Source organism: Accipiter gentilis, chromosome 20, assembly GCF_929443795.1.
Source record: "Accipiter gentilis chromosome 20, bAccGen1.1, whole genome shotgun sequence".
NCBI classification, from domain to species: domain Eukaryota; kingdom Metazoa; phylum Chordata; class Aves; order Accipitriformes; family Accipitridae; genus Astur; species Astur gentilis.
Window position 1 is genome coordinate 6,093,281 of NC_064899.1, and position 22,938 is coordinate 6,116,218.

At 37.3% G+C, this 22,938-nt stretch overlaps 1 protein-coding gene across 5 annotated transcripts in view; it reads right to left on the bottom strand.

Annotated features, from left to right (window-relative positions):
* Nucleotides 1-22,938, bottom strand: part of CDH18 (cadherin 18) — a 512,714-nt gene that overhangs the window by 145,919 nt on the left and 343,857 nt on the right. For all 5 annotated transcript variants that reach the window (XM_049823983.1, XM_049823986.1, XM_049823985.1 and 2 more), the window contains one exon: nucleotides 15,007-15,487. In XM_049823983.1, the coding sequence (XP_049679940.1) occupies nucleotides 15,007-15,234 (228 nt within the window). In that variant the 5' untranslated portion in view covers nucleotides 15,235-15,487. The remainder of the gene's footprint in view (nucleotides 1-15,006; nucleotides 15,488-22,938) is intronic.

Below are 22,938 nucleotides of genomic sequence, written 5' to 3' on the forward strand. Positions count from 1 at the left end.
TTATAAAGGGTTGAAGAAGGGTCTCACTTTTTCAGGGAATTATTATTTCATTATACATCGGCAACACTTAATTTATCTTACAGGCTGGAGTGCTGGAATACTACCACAACACATTTTTCTTGAGCCAAACAAAATCTGCAAAAAACCAAGCATCTTCTAAGAGAGGTTGTTCTAGCTCAAATTTCTTAAGAGGTGTAAAGTTTGATAAATAATAGATTTATCCATTTTCTTATGTTTCTTAAAAGACCTATTTATATTTACATTTAGGATTAGCTGCCATAAAAATATCCTTACATACAAAAATACTGTGTGATCATACCACTAATGCTAGTATTTAGAGCATTTATCATGTGTCAATTACTCTTCTTTTTTAATAACATATATACATACATACAACGGGACAATATTCTGCAGTACTCTGCACATACTTTATGCACAACACACGCTCTCCAAAACAACTTCATCACTTTTGAAAACGGAAGTTTTTACTGAAGTGAGGTTTAATTACGGAGGAACATTTAAAGAAAAGAATGTATTTTGAACTCATAGGGCTACATACTTTTTTGTTCTATGTGTCCTTTTATCTCTTGCCCATCATTCCAACAGAGTGGTGAGATGTCCCCAAATGCCTGGGGATCCTCCAGTTAAGAGGGGTTCATTTTTTCTCATTTTTAAGCAGAGCATGACAAAAGCTTCTCCCTTCCCTTTTGCAGCTATCAGGCAGGAGAGAAAGGAACAATGCTAATGCTCTTAGGCATCTGTACACTGATGGATACCCTAAAAATAGTATTTTAATTTTTTATTATTTTTAAAAGGGCAATGTTAAAACTGTGAAAGATAATGTCAGTCAGTAGAATTACAGAACTCATAGATACTATCAAAAATGTAACAGTACTGTCTCTTATTTAAGTAATACTCCTCTCCACTGTTATGGCAATCTGAAGATCTCAGAGAGGTGCAATTTAAATCGGGATCATTCATTCTGGTTCATTGTTTCAGCTGGTAATTTAATGGCAAATAAAAGGTGACACCAAAACTGATGTGAAGCTTCACCCTCCTTTCACAGTTCTCATGCTTCCAGCTCTGGCTGTCAGTCCCATCTCATCAAGTTCTCTTGCGCGTAATTGTGCCTCATCCTTTCTCCCTGCTCCATGCATGGTCCTCTCGCTGTCCTGAGCTATGAGAGAATGCACCACTCGCACTGCACCTCACAGGAGGCTGAGACCTAACAGTATGCTGGAGCAGGCAAAAACCCCACTGTTGTCAGTGAAGGGAGTACCCTTCAGCAGTGCTCTCTGCTGTTCCACCTCCTGACTCCAGATGCTGTCTCCCCCGGCTGCCACCCTGCCCTCAGAACACTATCCAATTCCTCAAGGCGGAGCATCACCTTCCCCTCCTTTTCAAGAAAAATATTAATAGCCAGTTTAACTTATTTTAACATGATAAGTATTTGTGAAAACAAAACAGCAAAAAAATTAGTAAGCAGCTCCAGCTTAAAGACATGAACACAGAGAATAAAGTAGCTCTACAGAAGATAATATTCAGATCCAATGTAAAAAATATCATGTGAGAATCTGACCCAGAAAAATAATCTTGACATCTCTGACAAAACAGGCATTAAAAAGGAACAGTGACATTTATACAAAATATAACACTGGTCTTCCTGTTGCGCAGTTCTAATTAGTTTAAGCAGGAAAAGAATAACTCTTCTCCTACTATGCACATTTTATTTTCCAGTCATATACGTAAATTCTGAGTTGAACTGGGAATAATTTCTTCTCTCTCATCTGGAGGTTCATAAATATGTACAAACAAATGTGTTCGGTGCTCAATTTCCCTCCTTGTCAGGAAATTAAATTCACTATTAAAGGCCATAAATCAAGACACTCACAACTCACCTAATCAACAAACGTGATTAATTAATTAAGTTGTATTTGTTGTACATCTCACATGCATGATTAATCCAGCCACAGAGCTTCTAAGTGTGTCCTCTGATAGGCATCCCAGCTCTGGAGGATGGAGGAGAATTGACCCTTTACACTCTTTGAAATTCCCAGTGGATGAGTAACAACGATTCTTTTACCCATTACCTCACCCAGGTCCTGCTGCCTCCACATAACACAAAAACCTATCAAACAAAAGTCAATTCCAAATTTAGCTTCTGCTTATCAGCTGAATGTTAATAAAAAACATAAAACATTTTTGCAATGCTCAGAAACCTCTGAGGTCAGTCAGGGTTCTGCAAAACTCCCAGAAAGTAGAAATACCGATTATCATGAAGCTCAAAGGTTCTGTAGTTTAATCTCACGTTTCAGAACTATATCTAGCATTTAAGATTTGCACTTTCTGTTGCTACTATAATCTGTGTTCTGTATTTCCCATACACTTTTGCTCCACATGATTTTTCCAACGAGTGACAGAAGAGAAAACAAGTTCTTCGCGCATCATCTTAGATCCACACGTGCTTCCCAAAACATCTTACTACACGAAGCTGATTCATGATCTCCCCCGGGGAGAGCTTCACAGACTAAACTCCTAACTGGTTTCTGTCAGAAACTCTTCAGAGGGTACATGAAATAACAGCAACTAGGTCACAGAACTCAACATGCAATTATGTTGTATACCATTCTCCTTGATTCTCTAGAAATGTGGCAAGATCTTCAAATACAATTTAGAGAACAAATCAAATGATCTGCCATTTACATCAGCGGAGAAGCCAGTCTATGAAATTCAGATTATTGTCACATTAGCATGGTTTGCTAGAGTTGTTCAGAAACTCAGTATAACCATATAAAGCTCTTTAATATGTTAATATGATATTAGTTGTTACTAATTACCATATGAGATACTACACCTACCATCTAGTAAGCTGCAGATTTCCAACACTTTAGTGCTTATGTTCTGCTAAATCAAGACAGTAGAGATACAGATTTCTCTCTGCACGATATTTGCACATAGAAGAAGAAAACAAGGAAATGGTAGGTGCAGAGCCCTCTTTTACACTGCATGACTACCTGTTAATTATAAGCTTCAGTGGAGTGATGAACCTTTCGGAGTACAACACTTTGTTAATTCCCTTGTTTTGTGTTCTTGGATTATGCCTTCAGCAGTATTTCAGTAGATACAAGTAACAAGTTTGCATCTGTTTGACCTAAAAAGCATTTGCCTGTTGTGGTGCTAAGAGCCAGGAAAACTGACTGCCACTCCATGCATACTCAGGGGGTATATATTAGAGCAAGAGGTTTGGAAAGATGCAACTCAACTGAATCAACGTTGAGGAATAAACTTTGAAATTACTTTTTTCTATTTTTTTTAAATAATGCTGGGATGGGAAGAACGGGCTTCTTGTTATGTACTCTTTGGGAACCCAGTTTACTTCCCAACACCTCAGTTGAACTTCTCATAAAACTAAGTTTCAGAAGCATGCTGTGAAGGTGAATTAACTAATATCTCTCAAGAATCTTTGGGCCCTAGACTGTAGGCAGTACAAACCAAAATCATTCACATTTTTTCTATCTTGCTTCCCTTCACAGTTCATGTAGCTGTAATATATTAATGTAATATGTAGTCTTGAAACATATCTTCCTATTTACTGTGTTTCAGAATGAGAAAGGTTTGAAGAAAAGTGCATCAAACAGCTTTCACTTAGCTTCTAGTGCCCACATACATCCACTATTCTGTTCACACTTTAATATGATCTTTCATCAGCTGCCACATGGAGCTGAGGTAATATGAAGACTGAATCATCCTTTAGCCTCCAAAGGATCCATGAGTTCAGAGCAAGGTGATCTTTCAGAGTCACAGAACACCACCACAAAGGAAGATTAGAAGTAGCAAATCCAATCACGAATTGCTGGAAACTGGGAACTACAATCCTAGAAATTTCAGTAAGTGAATGGAATCCAGCTGAATGATGAAGAGTGAGGAGAAAGCATTTCTACAGAATCTCAACAGATTTAAAAAAGTTTGTCTGCACTTCTTTAATAGCACTGCTGATGGGGGAGGGATGCAGGTGTTAGAAAACAGTAACAATTGATTGGAAACAACTCAGCAGAAGGTAATAGCATGAAAAATGAGAAGCATTTCAAATGAAGATTATGCAAGGTAAAACAGAAGGTCTGACAACCTGGAGCACTCTTGCTCTCCCACCTGTAAACCAACACACTGAGAAGATTCCTCTTCTGCACTTACTTGGTATTGAATAGACTGAAACGTTGCAGACAATTTTTCTTGGAGGAAGAGTATTGTCATTTAGATGTTTCCAGTTTAATAAATCAATATTGCACCTACAGATGTATTTAGAGATTACACTGATGAAGACAGCTCCTGAATAGCAGTGAGTTTTCAATTCTCAGGTTTTTTTGTGGAGGAAGAATATTGGTTTTAGAGATCAGAAATGGTTCTAGCAATTTTGAAGAACTTTAAGTTACAACTTACTGCTCAGTAACGACTGAGCCAGAAGGGAAACTTTTACATTCTCCCTAGGGTAGCTATGTGGTTTAATACTTGTATCACATTTCCACCTAGGGATTGTTTTCATTATGTTTTGCTACAAAAGGCTACCAGAGAAAAACTTTTTTCTCCCATAGAAAATAAAATCAACACAAATAAATGCTAATATCCTATAGCTCGGAACGCTTCCAAGACATGGAGCAGAATGTCTCTTTACTGTGTAAGTGGTCAGTACAAGACTTGTGAACTACTCAACTTCTGCTGAAATAGCAGTTTCAGAGATAAGAATTACTTAGATTACTGTAGGACCTCATTGGTCCCATTTTTTCAGATACTGTACACAGTACATAGTAAGATCATGTCTCTTCTCCAAAAGGTACATCTAAGTAGATATAAAGTTATCATAGTAAAGTTACTGTGCATTAATAGTGGCGTTGCGCATTGCTACTTAATATTACGTCTCTTTTGTGAAAGAAGCAGGAACATTACTCTCACTTTAGATTTCCAGTCAAGTACATTTGTATATGTTAATTAGGTGATATGCACTCTTTTTGCTACTATTAACCACTGTAATAACTGTCAATATCCACAGTGAAGTCAAAGAAGTCATTACATTTGAGGGACACAGAAGTGTCTCTAATAAAAACTATTGCTTTCTGCAGCAGATTCACAAAGAGAAAAATGATACATAATAGATAAAAGACAGCATAGCTCAAGGTAAAGGTTAACAGCTGTATTAGTAAGAAAGTGGCCACAACTAAGAGCAATAACAGAATTTTCACATCTAGCAATGCTTTTTTTTTAAACTAAGATACAGGAGGAAGAGAACTCTGGGTATCGCTGGTTTAGGGTTCATACACGGAAGCTTCTCAGTGGGGTCTGATTTTCTGGAAGTACCAAATATCTACTCCCTTAAGTCAAAACCAATCAAACAAGTTGACAACATTATTCGATTCCTAAACAGTGCACTAAACTGGAGCCACTGGAAGGGTTTTTTTAGGTTTGGGGTTTTTTCTCCACAAACAGTGGTTAATGTTGTAAGTGATACTACCATGCAAGTATTTCAGCTTTTACCTGGAATCTACATCCCGATTTTACGTGATCCTTATGATTAATGATTTAAATACAAACAAACCTTGAATGAGTCACTTTAAATTGCCAGTTTGCTTTAAGTATGAAAACTATCTATAACCAATATATTCTTTGTGCTCTGAAAGAAATGTGTCACAATGATTTCATACAATATAGAGGAAAAATGGAGAAACTACTTTCTCCAAATAAAATGTAAAATAAAGATTTGCTCATGCTATTAGAAACATGTAGAGGAAAATTTATCTAAGAAAGGAAGATGGACTGGAAATGCTGAGTTCATCGGCAACAGCCTCTGACACAATCAAGTCTGGAATAATATTTAATATGACAACAAATCCCTGTGATATAGGTGTGTGACAGGCAAAACTGATTTTTGTTAACATTTATTTGAGCTAAATAAAGCTCAGCTATCTGTATTTATGGACATGCAGCTCTGACTTCTTGAATGCATAGATTTTCTGTCAAACTGGGGCTTACTCTTAATTTCAATGTGCCATAGTTTTTACCTGCTGAACCTCAATTCATTATTGAGAGACTAAATAGGAACAGTGATGTGGCATTAAACATCAAAGCATCCTATACTAAGCAGTTTTACCAATTTCATACGTGAAGAACTGCGTTGTTTTCTTTACTTCTAGTCTGTTGTGCTATTTTTTTTGGATGACTCCTACTACTTGTGGGAGGAAGGAAAGTAAAGTGAAAAATCATTCCCGATTCACATTCCTCACACAACAGGCAGTAGTGGCAGGTGCTTTGAGGATCTCTTCCTACTAAAGCATGTTCTGCAGGGTTTCACTTGTCACATCCTTCTAGATGAAAAAAGGAGAAAATACCCAACTGCGGTGATATGCATTCTATTTGCCTAATTATCATGTTTGACTTCCTGGACTTTTTTAATCTTTGTAGCTTGATATACAGTAAATAGGATTATTTAATCTAGAGTTTCAATCATTCAATAGAAGTGTTCCTGTCATTGTATAAACAAGTTAAGCAGAAGTCCAGCTAACATTTCCTTTCATAAATACATCTTGAATGAGTTGATAAAATATACTGAATAGCCAAATGATGCAGCAGCATCTTTAAAGAGACAACAAGGCACGTGGGCATGAAAAGTTACACATGCAATGAACATGAATGAGCACCTCTCTTAAAATAAGGTTGAGAAGGTACTCGAAAAGTAATTGACATGTTAATTCACACTTGAGTTTGTTAGCATATCTTCAGCTTCATCACCTATTGGTTTAAGATTAACTGGTAAGTATGCTTAAAAACAAAGTTACCAAGTTCAAGATAAATATAAAATGATGCAGAATTGTCTTTGTTTCCTCACTGCCACATCTTATGGATGTAAATGACACACCACATCTTTTGTGTTTTTTTTTTAAATACAGAACCTAATTATTTTGGCATTTTACATAATTTTGATATAATGATTGACAGAAGCTATGTATGCAGAGTATGCCCTAAATTAAAGATACAATTACAGAAAAGGCAGTTTTACCACACCAACTTCATGGCAGGTCAGCCTTGGGCAGCCTCTAGAAGCTCACCCAACTGCTCTCTCCCTCCCCTCCTCAACAAGACAGGGGGTTGAGAAAATAAGATGAAAAAAAAAGTTCACGGGTCAAGATAAAGACAGGGACATCACTGACCAATTACTGCGATGCGCAAAACGGACGGGACTTGAGGAAAAGTAATTTTAACTTATTGCCAATTAAAATAGACTTGAGAGGGGAGAAACAAAGACAGAAAGCTAAAACAATTCCCCCCACAAACACCCTCCTTCTTCCCAGGCTCACCTTCACTCGGACTCCTCCTCCACCTCCATCTCCCAAGCAGCGCAGGGGGACGGGGAAGGGGTGCCCGGGGCCAGCCCCGCTGCCGCTCCTGCCTTCGCAGGCCGTTCCCTGCTCCAGCCTGGGGCCTTCCTTCCCCGGGGCTGCAGGGAAACCCCTGCCCCACCGGGGGCCGGGGGGGGGGGGGTCTCTCCCGGGGCCGCAGGGCCACCTCTGCCGGGGAGGGGGGCCTGGAGCACCTCCTGCCCTCCTGCCGCTCTTCCCTCGGGGCTGGCAGGGCTGTTTCTCCCCCCGTTTCCCTCAGCCCTTTTGCCCTTTCTTGCCCAGGCTTTCCCCGAGGCTGAGGGGCTCAGCTGTGCCCGGCGGTGGGGCCGCTGGAGCCGGCGGGAACCGGCGGGAACCGGCTGGGGCCGGTCTGGCCCGGGGCAGCCCCCAATCTCTCCTCACAGCGGCCGCCGCCCCTGCAGCCCAGCCCCCGCCAGCACCTCGCCGCGTAAAACCAATAACATCATCAAAATGGAAAACAAAGTAAAGGAAGGAACAAGGCTAGGTAGGTACAAGGCTGGCTTCCCGCAGCTATTATACTATTATAAGTAAAAAAAAAAAAAAAATTACTGCTATAACATTCAAGTAAGAAATGGGAGTTCTACCGAAAAGACGTTGTTTTCATCAAGATAGTCGTTCAGTGCAAAGAACATGTAAAAGCCACAGAACTTCAGCTGCTGGTGTGTCAAAATCACGAAAGAATAAAGAACAAAAAAAAAAAAAAGAGGTCAAGTTTTGCACCGACTTTTTCAGTCTGTAAGAATCTTGGGGAAGATCAGATCACCTTGACAAAATTATTTTGAACGGTTAATTGAAATAGCAGTCTCCACATAGCAAACTGATGTTTTGCAATATAGAACTGACAGACTGTATAAAGCTTCCTCACAGAAACAGTTATTACTTTGACATATTAGACTCAATGTTGCTGTTTTGACATATAAAACCAAACTTCTTGGTGCAATTCCACATTGACTTAAATGAAGTTAAACCAGGTAAACACTTTATCCTGTGTCTTTGCACTAGGACTGCACTGCAATATGTTCATGCTTTTCTGTTTGTTCAGTTGGTCTGTCAAGTCAAAATGCCCTCTTGTCAGTCTGTATACCGCCATTTTCTATCAAAGGACTGCAGTGCAAGAGCTCTGCTTCAGGAAACCTCAGATATGGCTGAACACGCTGGAAGAAAGTCAGATTGATCAGGCTGATGAAAGCACTCTCTTCCCTTGAGTTTGATTTTCCCCCAAATAACCTTTGAATGTTTAGAGATTCCACTTTAGAAATAATAAATAAAACCTAAAGGTCCACAGCATTCTATGACTTGTAGAATTTCAGTAGTGTGCATGCAACCTCTCAAAAAAGAAACCAACAGCTGTTGCATAAAGGTAGGGTTACTATTAGCATCGAGGCAGCAAAGGGGGCTGCCTGTGCCAACAGAACTCAAAAAAAAAGCAAGTACACATGTGTACATTTTTATTTTGAAAACCTTTTGGGTTGGCAACAGTCTTGAGTTAGCTTTTTGTAAAAATACAGTAGAAAATGAGATGGCTAACATGATATAGGACCATATAATGTTGCACGATACTGACCTCGGATTTGATGACAGCAGTTAAGATGGAGAGGGCATGTTTCCTGTTTCTTGGTAAGGCTGCTCCCTGAGCAACAGTGGGAGACAGATGGGAGAATAAAGAAATAGGCACTGTCCTATATGATCAGTGTTGGCTTTCCATCAACTCCAATGGCACTGAATCAAAATGTTATTTAGCAACAGTAAGGGTGACAAGAATTAGGACCTGAGTAATCAGAGAGCAGAAAAGCATAAAAATCAAATAGATAAAAAGTACTGTAATATCTGAGGTTAGCGACCTAATGCAATGAAAATGCTGTAACAGGGAAGATGATGATTTTGAGTAACGCAAGAGCAGAAAACCATAAAGACTGAAGTAAACAGAAAGTAGTATAAAATCTGAGGTTAGTGACCTATGGAGAAACTGTAACAGGGAAGATTTTTTTTAATTAAAAGGACTCTATAAAAAATACAAACCTCTACTATTTCAGTGCTGTTACAGATGCAAAACAAGTGCAAACATCTATAATCTCAATCTTTCACAGATTTCCTGAGGTCTTTTGGAAGAAGCTGGAGACATTTCAGTCTTGAACTGAATTAAACATTGTGAAGCTAAAAACTTTGCTCAAATATTAAGTGTACTCATTTGGTGTTGGTCTTCCCCCTAAGAGCCCTGGAAGAATTAAAAAATTAACCTCTTTCACAGGAGACACATGAAATATGTGATTTCAAAGTTTGCTGAGCCAAACTCCCTCTCCTTTTCTTTTTCCTTTATTTTCTACATAGGTCTATTCTAGTATAAAATTTTAAAGCAGCAACCAAAGTCCATAAAAGAACAGAAAAATCTGTGGCTGCATATTTAGGTTATTATTGCTACCACGTTTTTACTAGTTATAGAGGGAAATTATTTTATCTAAATGTATCATTTGTGAAACTAGCAACCTGAAAGGGAAAAAATGAGATGCACATTATTGTAGATGCGGATTATGTCACTTGCATGCCTTTTTACAAAGGTATGAAAATGGCGAACAAGCCATGTGCAAAATCTCTAGACTGTAACAACTACACTTTCGTTTTCTTTATCATAAAAGAAAAACACTTTTTTATCAGAATAAATTTTGGAACTGTTTGCTTATGTTTAAAATGCTGAAACATCTGATACGCCTTATTTTATGTAAACCTCTAACATTGAATAGAAGAATTTTAATTGTTAAACTCCACTTTTATTATAAAGTATACATATTTTCCCCTTATTAAATCTGAGATGTGAAATTGTCTTGATATGATCAGGGAAGATTAGATTCCCTCTCCTGTGTTACAACTGATTTATTGCAATGACATGTCACCGTGTTACTTTGAAAAAGAGTTTTGAATGACAAGTCTGTTATGCTGTATTTCTATTTTCAAGAGTAAAATAACAAATTAATAGAATTGCTACCTTGAAAATCCAGTATAACACCTGGTATTTCATTCCTAATCTAACTTTCAGTACAATCATTTCAGGACATTTTAAAAGCTGTTACTTTCCTCTTCCCTCTCCTGTGTTCACAGTCATTTCTCACTGTTCCATACTTCCTTATCTCCCCCATCAACACAAACCTGAAAGTGTTTTTGAATTACAGGTAAAAGGTAACAACTAAGTAAGGTGTCACTCCCCTTACCCCCCAAATTTGGGAAGAAAAATGCAGTTGAAAAACAGGACAGAGTTGAATACCTGAAAAGCCATTCCTATTTACCCTTGAGAGGACATCTGAAGTGGATTAAGAGGTATACATTTGGTATTTCAGAGATCCAAAGGGTCACAGAGAAATCAAGCGTCAGTCTTGGTCATTAAATTCCTCTCCTATTCCCTCTAATAGCATGACTCACTCAGCTTCAAACCAACACTGATCTTCCCTTTACCACTGCACATTTACTTCTCTCTTCAAAGTATAAAGGACAGTGAATGTGTAGTTATGACCTGTTTCCAGTGCAATTCACTTTTAAGAAATATCAGAAGGAGCAGACCTTCTAGAGACAAAGCAGTGTGAAGGTTCAAAATGAAGACTGTTACGGGCTGAAACATGTACTCTGTTTCTCTTCTTTCCTGAAATTCTTTATTTGTTATTTGTTTTCCATATCCTGACACATGAATTATCTAACCTGGAAGCATGCAGAAAATACGAGAGAAGCGTAAACTGTATCAGCCATTGCGACCAAGAAACGTTAAAGCTTGCAGCCCTACAGCACAAGTTTTTCTAGATTCCCTCAGGAGAATCTTCATTCCTCTGAGCTGGTGCAGTCAGTACCCTACTCCTCACCAGGCCATGGTGCATTCACTAGCCTGACCCTTTCAGTGCTCACAGCTATGTTTTCATGAGAATAGTTCTCATCAGAGAGATGCAAAAGTCAAGAAGTCTCATGTAGCTGAAAGCTGAGTTCCGTGGATTCAAGCTGCTTGAGACAAGCATATTTGTTCCCACTTAATCAAATTTCTAGTTTCTCCATTGCACGCACACACACACACTTACTTGCACCCACAGATGAGCAGTCTGTCAGAACTAGCATTGTTAGATAGTGTTGATAATTTGGAAGTTTTTGAGAAACCCTCCCCAAATAATTAATCATTTTAGAAAAAGAAGTCACTGTGGTTTAAAATTCTTTAAAGATACCTTTTTTAATACAAAACTGTTTTTGGAGTTGTTTGTTCAGGAAAACATACCCTGAAACATTGAAGACTTACCCCAAGTGCAACAGCAGGGAACTAGTTCAATAATCCCAGAACCACAGAAAATACTTAACATCTATGAAAGGATCATTTCTCATTTCTACCACAACCTCATTTTTCCAGAACCTGTGTTTTGCCGTGTTTGTATAAAAACCTTCTGAGTATGGCTAATATGGATTAATTTTATACAGATTTCCAGTCTCCAAATGACCTTTTTTTTTAGAGAAAAGAAATAATGATTGAGGAATGGAGATATGCTTGATATTAAAATATAATGATGACTTGTTGTCCTAGCACTTGCCGTATAACAGATGATGGCAGTAAATTAATCCATCCTCTTGACAGTCATTTCACGATAAGAATGAGAAACCTTACCATTTTCATTGCAGGCCTACCCTATTCTTGTCCTCAGCGTGCATTTCCATGACAATGACTGTAATCATTATAACAGCATTGTACATAATGACTCTGCTTTCTGTGATGTTACTCCCAAACTGGGTGTGAAAAATGTGAAAGGACAGATCTCAAATGGCAAAACTCTCACCAGTGAAGCAGAGTAGTCTACAGAATTAATAATTGACAGAATTGATAGCGTGCTGCCACCGAACAGAAGCCTGGAATTAAAGGGCACCAGTCACATAGCCTTCCTTCATAAACTGAGGGGCTTTGCATGAAAAACTCTTGTTAAATTAAAGGCACGTAGAATAAGACCTTGATGAGCTGTGTACAATTAAACGCAACATCAGTAAACCTTCTATTTTTCAGAATTAAAAGGAACTCATGCACAATGACCACTACTGAAATTTTTCTGGCTACTAAAATTATGACAGTCTTAGCCCGGCTTTCCTTTTTTCTGAATTAAAAATACATGCCTGAGCTAATGCGATTGATCTTCGCAGTAAATCAGGTCATCAGAACCATCACAACAAGTGGAAAATAGAGTACAGATGCTTCTAAGTCCCACAAAGCTTCTGCAAAGATGAGCTTACTAATGTTGTGAAGTACTCAGGGTAGAAAAAGATGAATACCACAGGGAATTCTTTGAGGAACAGGGAAGAAAAATTGGTAAGTACAGAGGAAGAAATGTCGTCAAACAGGGCATGTAGTCACATTCTGACCACAAAGGATTAAAAGAAATCCTATTCATTGATCTCTGTAAATGTAGCATTAATAGAGTGGTCAGAGGATGAAAGAAAATATATAATGCTATCATAGGAACATAAAATTGAAAGGGACCATCCTTTAGCTCACTGAGACCAGGACTCTGTTCTTGAATGCAATCATGTCTATAAATGCCTTCATAAAGACAAGCACGCTTTTCTTTGAAATCCCTTTAGATTTGTTTCCACTCTTCCTATTAGTAGACTCTTCCAGAATCTCACTTGTGTTCTTATTTCCATTCTAATTTAACTCATGGCCTCCAAAACCTCATTTTTTCAAGTAAAAGCTGAATCAACTTAAATAGCAATTCTCTTTCCCTTGTCGTTTCTTCTGAAGTGTATTTATAGAATAATATATGCTCTCCACTATTATTTGTGGGAGTAATTAAACAAAATTATTTTATTCTCCACCACCCCCCCAACCATAGTGTTCGATTTTCTCTGTATAGGTTCATATATAAATTCATTTTTCTTGACCAAAAGTAATCATAGCAGTAAACTGGTTAACATTATTTTTCACAATGGCTTCAATACCATTTTATCTCTGTTTTGATTATCTCAGCTTTTGCAGCTTAGTATCATATTTACCTTCTTTAAGCTATGACAGTAGAGGCAATAATTGATATGGTGACCAGATCTTTCTCTTCCTCTGTCACTTACACCTGACAAACCAGTAGTGTATAACAGAAATTCACGATCATGTTCTGTAAGAGCCTTATCACGTTGTGGTCCTGAGCTTTACTCTGTATCTCCATATGCAAATCTTATTCATGCTACCTAGCTCTTTCCAGACAATGTTTTGACTCTCCTGCATAGCTTTGCATCAGGAACATGTTTGTAAAATGTTTCTTCTATTCCAAAATCATTCATGAAAATGATAATCAGCCTAAGATGGGTCTGGAAGCATACCTCCTCATCCCCTTACTTGTTTTAAAAGCTTCTCTTTCAATGCAACCATCTCCACTGAGAAAGGTCCTTCCCCAGTTTACATTTCCTGCACAAATCTCCACAATTTTCTGTATGCTAAAATACTTGGTATTTTACTAAGGTTGGCATAACTAGTTTTTTTTTTGTTTGTTTTTTTTTTTTTTTTTTTGTCTTTGTGTTAACAGTATCTTAAATACAGATGCTCCACTTGCTGTTTTTAGTAAAGATGATACTGTTCAAATTTGAACGCCCTTGCTACCAGACATCTGTGATTTCAGAAGCTACTGGTTTCCTTGGATATTTTTCATACTCTAAGACATGCTGCTCAGGATTCCCAATTTGAAGGCAAATTAAAATGAAATAATTCCTCTTCCATGCCCTCATCTCTGTTAACCATCTTTCTTCACCCCTCATATTCAACATCTTTCTCCATTTTCATTAAGGAAATTAAGATCCATCTAGATTACATAATAAAAAATTGTATCATAATGCTGAAAGGCAGCATTCAGGGGGAGAAAAGCTCCATCTGTCATACATCTTGCAGTAAAGCTATATATACAGTTTTGTGTTATTTTAATACAAATTTAAAACCCAAGCTATACAGACAACTTTACACATGATAAACCAGACTTCAGTTGGCCAGCCTACAACTGCATCAGCATGAACCTTATGCCTGAAGCTCACTATATATGTCAAAACATAAATGCAGGGCTTGTTCTCACAGGCTTCTGAGGAACTGTAACAAGTAAGACACCTCCTGCCTCTTTTTATGAAGACAGTAACAGTGGATTTCCCTTTGGAGCAGTCCTTTCCCACCCTACCCTCAGAGTGGAATGAATACCCTATGGACACTGGGCTGCACTTATTCCCTGAAGTAGAACCAAATCTTAGTCTGAAATAGTCTGGAAAAGTCTTTAGCAGTGATGTATTTAAGCCCCATGCATTTGGGGTTCTAGAATCTGATGTAAGAGGATCAGTTGCACTCACTCTGTGTTTAGCTGAGCTCAGAAGAAATGCTATTTTATCATATTTTAATATCTTCATCCTATTTACTTTTATTTATCTTCTTTCTTTATAATAAACACAGAAAGTATACACAGACAACTGTCAAATTCACTGTGCATGTATGTAGCAATCCAAGAGTCGTCCTTTAAAAAAGGTGCTGCCGTCTAAGGAGATACCTGGTTTTCCTCTATCAATGCCACATTTCAGAGGATGGCAAAACCAAAACCAAAACCAAAAAGAAGACAACGAATGGCCTTACCTTTCCTACATATTGAGGATCTGGTCCCATGTGTTCTTCTAAAACAAAGAACTGATTCCACACCCATCCACGCTTGGGACGATGATGCACTTCTGTTTCGCCTTCTGCGTGTTTGGTTTGATTTCTAGTCACCTTGATGGAGCCATGGTGAGCAGCTCCATAACACCTCTGCACAAAACAGAGACAAACTAGGACTGGGCAGATACAAGATGTACTTGTAATTCTCATTGTAGGATAAGCTTCCTGTTCAAGGTTTTCTTTCTCTTGTCTTTTTCAGCTGTAATCCTTTAATAAGTTCCCGAGACAGAAGGAGAAGCCTGGTTCAGAAATACAGTCCAAAATGGGTTTTTCTGCTTGCTCATGGTTTAGCTGCCCATTTGGGAAAGCTCAAATTATATTTACATTATGAAAAGCGGACTGGAAAAATTGATATTTCTTCTGAGGTCTTCACGATAGAGTTCCACAGCCGACCATTTTCTATCTAATAGGGAAAGAAAAGAAAGCCACTTACTCATCACTAAAACCAGCAATTTTCAGATTTCTGACCTTAGATTACACTCACAGCTGTACTAACCAGTCTCTCAAAGACTCTCATTGTAACTAAAATTTCTTTTCAGTCCTTCTTGTAAAAGTGTTTTCTGATTGTTTTTATTAAAATACCTTAAGGATTAGCATGGCTCTTCCAAGCTATGAAAACAGTCACATTATTAAAAACTGGATTCAGGACAGTTCCTTTGGCCTTTACCTGCAAACCACTGACCTGGTCTGGCAGTAAAATAAAATCACTGCTACAGTGTCATTTGATAGATACTGATTAGTAATTCATTTCATACAAGTTCTTGATCTTCTGTACACCACACAGAGATCCAACATGGTGAAAAATACCAAGGCTATGATGGGTTTCAAAACAAAGCCTCCAAACTGGGCTTTGAGGATTCTGAGTTAATATTAGAGCATACTGACAGGAACTTTCCGTCAAAATGTGCACTTTTACACTGTGTGCTTTACATAAATTCCAACCAATATCATACTGGAACCTCACAAAATTATTTCATACTGACAGAAAGTTCAGGTACTGTTGTTTAGATGATCAGTATTATTTTTATAAAAGCATCTAAGTTCTCAGTGAGAATATTTTCTCAACTTCAAAAAGGAAAACGTAACCTTTTCTAGTACAATAGTAAAATGTGAAAATGCGCATGGAGGTTGATGTAGAGCTTAAACCAAAGTACCTTGAAAGAAATGAAATAACTCTTCAAACTCAGATAAACAGTCACCCTAAGGTAACCATTCAGTTATCTGAAGATATCAAAGATGAGTCAATCAGGAGTCTCAAAACATGCAACGAAATCTAAAAAAATTAGAACTGTTTTCCAATATTGGCTATGTTTGAGTATCATAAAGCCATTACAAGTTATGTAATCAGAAGCACAATGAAACTGATTTTGTTTCTAAGTTTCATGGGAACCCAGCAGAACAAATTCAAAATCTCTAAAGAAGTACCAAACAAGAAATTAGAAATCAGATGGAAAAATACTGCAGTGGAAGGAAGCTCATCAACTGTCTTTTGGCTGCAGATTTTTTTCCCTTATGCTTCTTTCAAATCCATAATAATACTGGAAGCCCAACCATAAATTCTTCTGTATTCATCTAAGTACAGTTTCTCATCAGAATGATGGAAGAATACTTCAGAACTGCTGTGCATTAGAAATACTCAGAAAGGACATGTTTTCCATTGCTATTACTCAGTTCAGGACAGTGGGTTATGCTGAAGGAAGAACTCCAGTCTCTTGCACCTGGGCTGGAGTTCAAAAAGAAACTCTGTATGGTATTTTCCATGGAGGAAAGAAATTTTTAGACAATTAGTATTATCCTGCTTCTTATTTCCACATTAATGTAATCTCCCCTCAACCCCTTCAAAGACCAAGCCACTGGTCTCTTAAAAGCCTCACATCCCACCTCAGAACAGATTCATACAACATGATGTATTATTACCTCCTTTAAGCAAAAATGTGATTTAAAAGGAATTTTTCACAGTTAAATGTTGTCTGAAGTCTAAGTTATACCAGAGACAAAATCTAGACATTCTGGGTCTCACATTTGTTTCTAACTATATATTCTTCCTTGGTTTCCCTGCCCTTCTGCGTTCTTTCCTGATTCTTGCTAGAAATCAGTTTTTGCCTTGAGGCATGCAATTTCCTTCTAAAGATTTCTATATTTACAGATGAGCTATTTAAATAGATTAGTCATTGTTATATTTCAGATGCATGTTAAAATTAAGCAGTACCTCACAAAATGGTAAGGCTGCGGTTTTATCCATTCAAGTATTATTTTTCTTCCCCTTGTTTCCATCTTGGGAAATGCCTGGGAGCAGTTCATAAGACTATAAGCAGCACATAATAAGTTAAAAATGGTATTTAAGTGCATTGAGATTTCTAAGAATGGCACATTTAAAAAGTATTTGAAATCATTACTACTGAACTTTCCTTTATAAAAACTGTGGGGATGATGGTGGTGGAAAATTCTTGCCTTATAAAAGAGTAAATACAAATGAGTGCAGAAGATACCAACAAATCAAGATTTAATATACAGAACTTGTTTCTCCCCCTTCTCAGAAGTCATCCATAGAAAAAAAATAAAAAAATACCAAAATGGAGCCTGTAAACAGTGTTATTCTACAGTCTGGCTCATATATGACTTAGAATAAATATAAGAAAAAAGCAGCAAACTATGAAGGGCTTCTTCATCTCAAAAATATCTGTTCTTCTTAGCATTAACATTAACTAGGACAGGTTGCCATAACCACTATGTTATTTAACTCAATTCAGAGATTAACTGTTAAGCATCTACCCCCAAAATTAAAGTTTTAAAATCCTTTATTCTGAACAAATAAAAAGAGAGATTGCAACGGCATCTACTTCCTGTTATAATCACGTTCAGGCCTCAGCTGTTCCTGCATTGTGTGTGAAGCCTACGACAAATTCAGCACCCTCCTACGAAAGGTCTAGCATAAACACTCATTAAAAACCTGCCCCATCCACCTCAACTCTGCCATGTAGACAGTAAAGTTTGCCTACAGGGGAAGTACAGATGGGAAGACCTTGAATGGTTAACACAGAAGAGGCAGTAAGCAAAGAACAGACGAACTTGAACTGTGAATGACTAAAAAAAAAAAAGACTGAACTTTCGGAAATCCCTTAAATTGTTGCCTTAAGCTAACATACTGAGATGCTGACTGCTCAGTGCTCTTGTCTGCAGCTTCAGATTAAGTGTCCTGCTTTATGGTTTTTGTTATAATGATGTATGCAACTGCAGAGTATACTTGTGTTATTGCTGTCTCCTGGGAGCCTTCATGAAACTGAGTTGTGCATCTCAAGAGACTGTCAGAGTGAGTTAAAATTAAAATAAATAATTAAATAAGATGAGGTGGGGAAGTTCCACCAGCATTGCTGGAAATCATTACAGCAGAGTAGTTACTGCTTAGTGTGGCAGCAAGTCACTATAATGAATTCCCAGGAAACGAGTATGAGCACAATGATGCAAAAATGTGTATGCTTTACCATCATGAGAAGATGCATCCTTAGTAGCAAAGACTTGTCCTGAATCTCAGTGTCCCCCATCTTCCATAATCAAATTGACCACATATTTGAATTCATCTGAATGATTCAATTTTGCAGATGCACATTCAGCATAGCTCTACACACCTTTTGTCACATCCCTGGGGGACCCTTTTCAGTCCCATGGTGAGAGAGTGGCAATTAGTTATGGAACTTGTAATAAATTGCATTTCTCATATACTTTCTGACTTCCCCTTCTGCACTCTGCCCTCTAGGCTTCCTCCCTGTCAGAACAAATTCTTCCATTATCAAAATCCAACCAGCTTCACATCAACATCATTATTTAGATATAAATAATTAGGCAGGTGAATGTTTCTTCCTTCCTGCGTTGCCTGTGCTTAGTCTATTGCCAATGCTATGTCCTTCAGCCCTGCAGAAATAATGGTGTATTGACCTGGAGACCAAAGACAAAATAATGGGCTAGTATCAGAAGGAAAAATTGGATGCTGTTTTTTGCTCTATCCTTCTGAAGAAGAGGTTGAGAGATTGCCAAAAGAATATACAGTACTCCTGTGGACCTCTGGTAATTGGCAGAAAAAAGTGGAATTTCTAGGTAGATGAAGGGAAATGGTTCAACTATAGTTGATCTCTATTCTCTTTTCCCAAGGCTGGTAGAGCTGAGCTATGGGACTTTATAGGAAAAAAATGAGGCACTGAGTTTTTCTCAGCCTATCTGATACAGACACAATATAAAATCATCAGTGCTTTCTAACAAACAGTGCCTTCTGCACATGCTAGTCAATCTGACAGAAGTAGTGTCAAAACTGTTTTGGAAAGCATTTAAAAACTGTTTTACATGTTGTTGTCTTGCCCCTTTGTTGTAATGTTGTAGCTATGTGTATGAGACTAAAAACTAGTAAAAAAAAAAATTAAATAAAATGTTCTTAATAGTTTAATAGTAACTTCAATAACTACAAATTGTTATTGTTCTATATTGACAGATCTTCTAGAAATGCGAAACTGGACCACTTTTTTACTTCAATAGCATAAGGAAATTTTCTTTAATTTGTAAGATAACTGCAAGAGATATTGAACTCCTAAATTATTGCTGAACTTATGTGTAAGTATATTACTATTCTGGAAGCTAATCTTTATTATTCTGGAACTCAAACAGTTTTCTAAAGAAACAGAGAGAAAAGAGCGTTGGGTATCTCCGTCCTCACCTCTTTAAGCCAACAAACCCAGCTGATGGCTGTACAGTGTCAAGGGGTTTTATTTCTTGTACCTCTCTTTCACGCTTACACACAGTCTTCTGGTAAAGACCATGTCCAATCACCAAAAAGTGTCTATGCTAATCTAGAACTGAATACTATTTCACCTAGTAAATTACTTTACATAAACTCCCTTTTACAAAAGAAATAGAAATAACCACAAAACAAAGCCTCCATGAAAAAGAAAGATTGTTCTTCCATATAAGGCAACAGAAATTCTGTTGTAGGGAGAAAGGTGTGGGGAGGAAAAAGTGAGAAAATAAAAGGGATCTAAAACTGACAAGCAATCAGACATTATAAAAAGATAAATAACAGAAGAAAATTTAGAATAAGGTACAACAAAGACAATGAAAAATCTCTGGGAAAAAAATCAAGATAGAAAAGCAAATTGGAAAGTTCAAGTGGAAACAGCTGAAGCTGTGCAAGCTAATATGTGAAGCTATCAGAGATGATTTTTCTCCCAGCTCTGCAAGCATGTGTGTGTAAAAAATGTAGTACAATTTCTGTGAAATGTAAGAAGTCCAGTTAATATAGTTCAAGCTAGCAGGTCCTCTGGAAAGTAACTTCTAATACTACGTAACAGAACAACAATCTGACAGCACAGATATGGGCTTTATATGCCCTAATGTTGTAACCAGATACCCAAAATTAGTCATTGCCCAGGAACTAATAAATTACTCTTCCCACTTGATTTTTTAAAGGTAACAGTAGCATTTAGCTGCAGAGTTAGCATTAGATAATTTTAAATTCATAAAATCATTTCAGATAGTAATGTGTGATTAATTTTTCAATAGTATCCTGACTGACAGACATACATCAAACAATTCCTACTTATGAGGCTCCATTCCTCCTACTGGCTTGGAATTCCAGAGAGACAATATCAGAAGCCTCCATTAACTCTACAGTTTGTATCACACAGGATTTCTTCCTAAGTGCTGATAATCCAGGCTACTTTTTAAATCTAAGAATGTCTCTTTTCCTCTCTCCAATTCTTCATCCATCCAAGGCAGATATTATTTCCAAATATTCCTTTTACCCTCAGTGATATACTTCATGAGGTTTATTGCTAATTGTGATTAATTAAAATTTCTTGTTTTACTCAACTCTCTAAAATTTCAGTAGTTTCTAAGTCATAGGAAACAATATACTATTATTCTTCCATGTAGGTGGCAAAAAATACAGCTTAGCCATCCCTTTGGGTTAATAACTGCTGAATATCTTCTTAATTTTAAATTAATTTGGATTTCAGAGGCTTAACTGAAACAGTTTGTGGTTTTGTTGTATTTGCATTATAGGTTTGCTTTTAGACAGTTTGTACCTAAACCTTTAACACAGCACAAGTATGGACTCTTCTTTATTTCTAGCACAACAGATTAGTCTCATCTTTTCCTTTGTAAATGTTATTAAATTATGTTAATAATATCTTGAGAACAAAAAAGGCAGAAGCTAAGGCCAGAGATGACTTTTCATCTAGCATTAACATGCTGACATTTCTAGTTTTCTTTTTTTGGTTCTATTTGTCAAGATGGAATAAAAAATTTCCAAAAAAAATCCTGACTTCAGCCCTAACAATTAGCCAGCATTGGTTTGATTCAAGTTCTAGATAAAAGTTCATTTTCATTTTTCCTTGACTTTTATCTCCAGTATTGAAGCAGTTCGTAATCCAGACTCCCTGTTAGCTTAACAGGCCTTAAAAAATTACAGTGCTGGCTAGAATATGTTGCATCATATAAACTAGCTGGGGTCATAAAATGGAACAGACATGGTATGAATAAAAGCTATTGAGATTATTTTATAGAAGAGTCCACACGTTCCTTACAGAAGGCGGCATATGAACTGGAATTCAGATTTTGTTATGAAGAAAGTTGGAAGGAACGCCTAGCAGCACCTGCAATTAAAAGAGAACAGAAATGCTGAGCTAGTGCAAGCAGCCCTGGGCAGAGCTCCTTTGGGATAACACCTAGGTTAAAGTAGATTAGTCATGTTATATCTAGATGGGCTTCCCCAGAGGACGAAACCCCACTGGAACCCTACCTAACACCACCATGAGGATGAACGGAGAGCATGAAAAGCTGAAACAGCCTTAGGAGATAGTCACAAGAAACATTCAAAAGGTGTTAATGTTGCTTATGGCAAAAGAAACTCCTGAATAGTTACTGGGCTGGTATCTGCTTTATCATTGCTTTTTCTTAATAAACAAGGCTGTCAAGACTGTCTTGTACCAAGGTCTTAAAATATCACCTTTACTAGGAGTTCAAGGAATTTATAAAAAGCAATGTGGACTAGTGATCCAAGGTACTCTCTTCTGGTCCTATGTGTAGCTTATCACTAAACACAAGATTTAATGGATTTCTTAATGGATAGCATCAACTGAAGCACCGCTCACAAAGAGTAAAAATTAGCTACATTACAGCTAGGCGACTAATCCAGCACATTATATGGCAAAGGAGATTGATACCACATGGCCCAAATAAAGGATTCCAGGCACACTGACACCCAACATGATATGAAAGTAAAGATAACCTCTTTAACTATTTTTAAAAAATGCTTTTCAAAGAGGAATAATTTGTTTTTCATCAACAACAACAATAAAATTTTAAAAGATTGGGGGGTGTCCAGTCCTTTATATACAAAAAAATTCAATTTTACATAAAAACCGTCAATGCCCTTCAAATTCCCATCAGAAAAGGGGTTTTCATTGCCACAATACAAATAAGCAGGTCACATAAGATCCTCACCTGCACTGTTACACTGGAAATACATTAGAACCACTATGGAATTCAAGTCTTATTGTCATAAGAGGATTTTTAAAAGTGTATCTAATTGATGCTTTGGTTAGATGATGTGCAAGATGAGCTGTGATCTGCTATGCTGCCTTTAGCAATAAATGACTCCAGTGAGTGGTTAACTGTAGAGATGATTTAAAAGACTCATTGATTTTAGAAAATATGTTGAAGAGGGTTATTACAAGGCATTCTTATATTCATGAATGGGTACAGGAAACTATTAAACACTACAAACCAATGGATTTGTTACCCCGTTGAGCAAATACATTTTATGAAAGAGAGTGCAAATGAGTAAAGAAATATATGATCTTCCTTGAA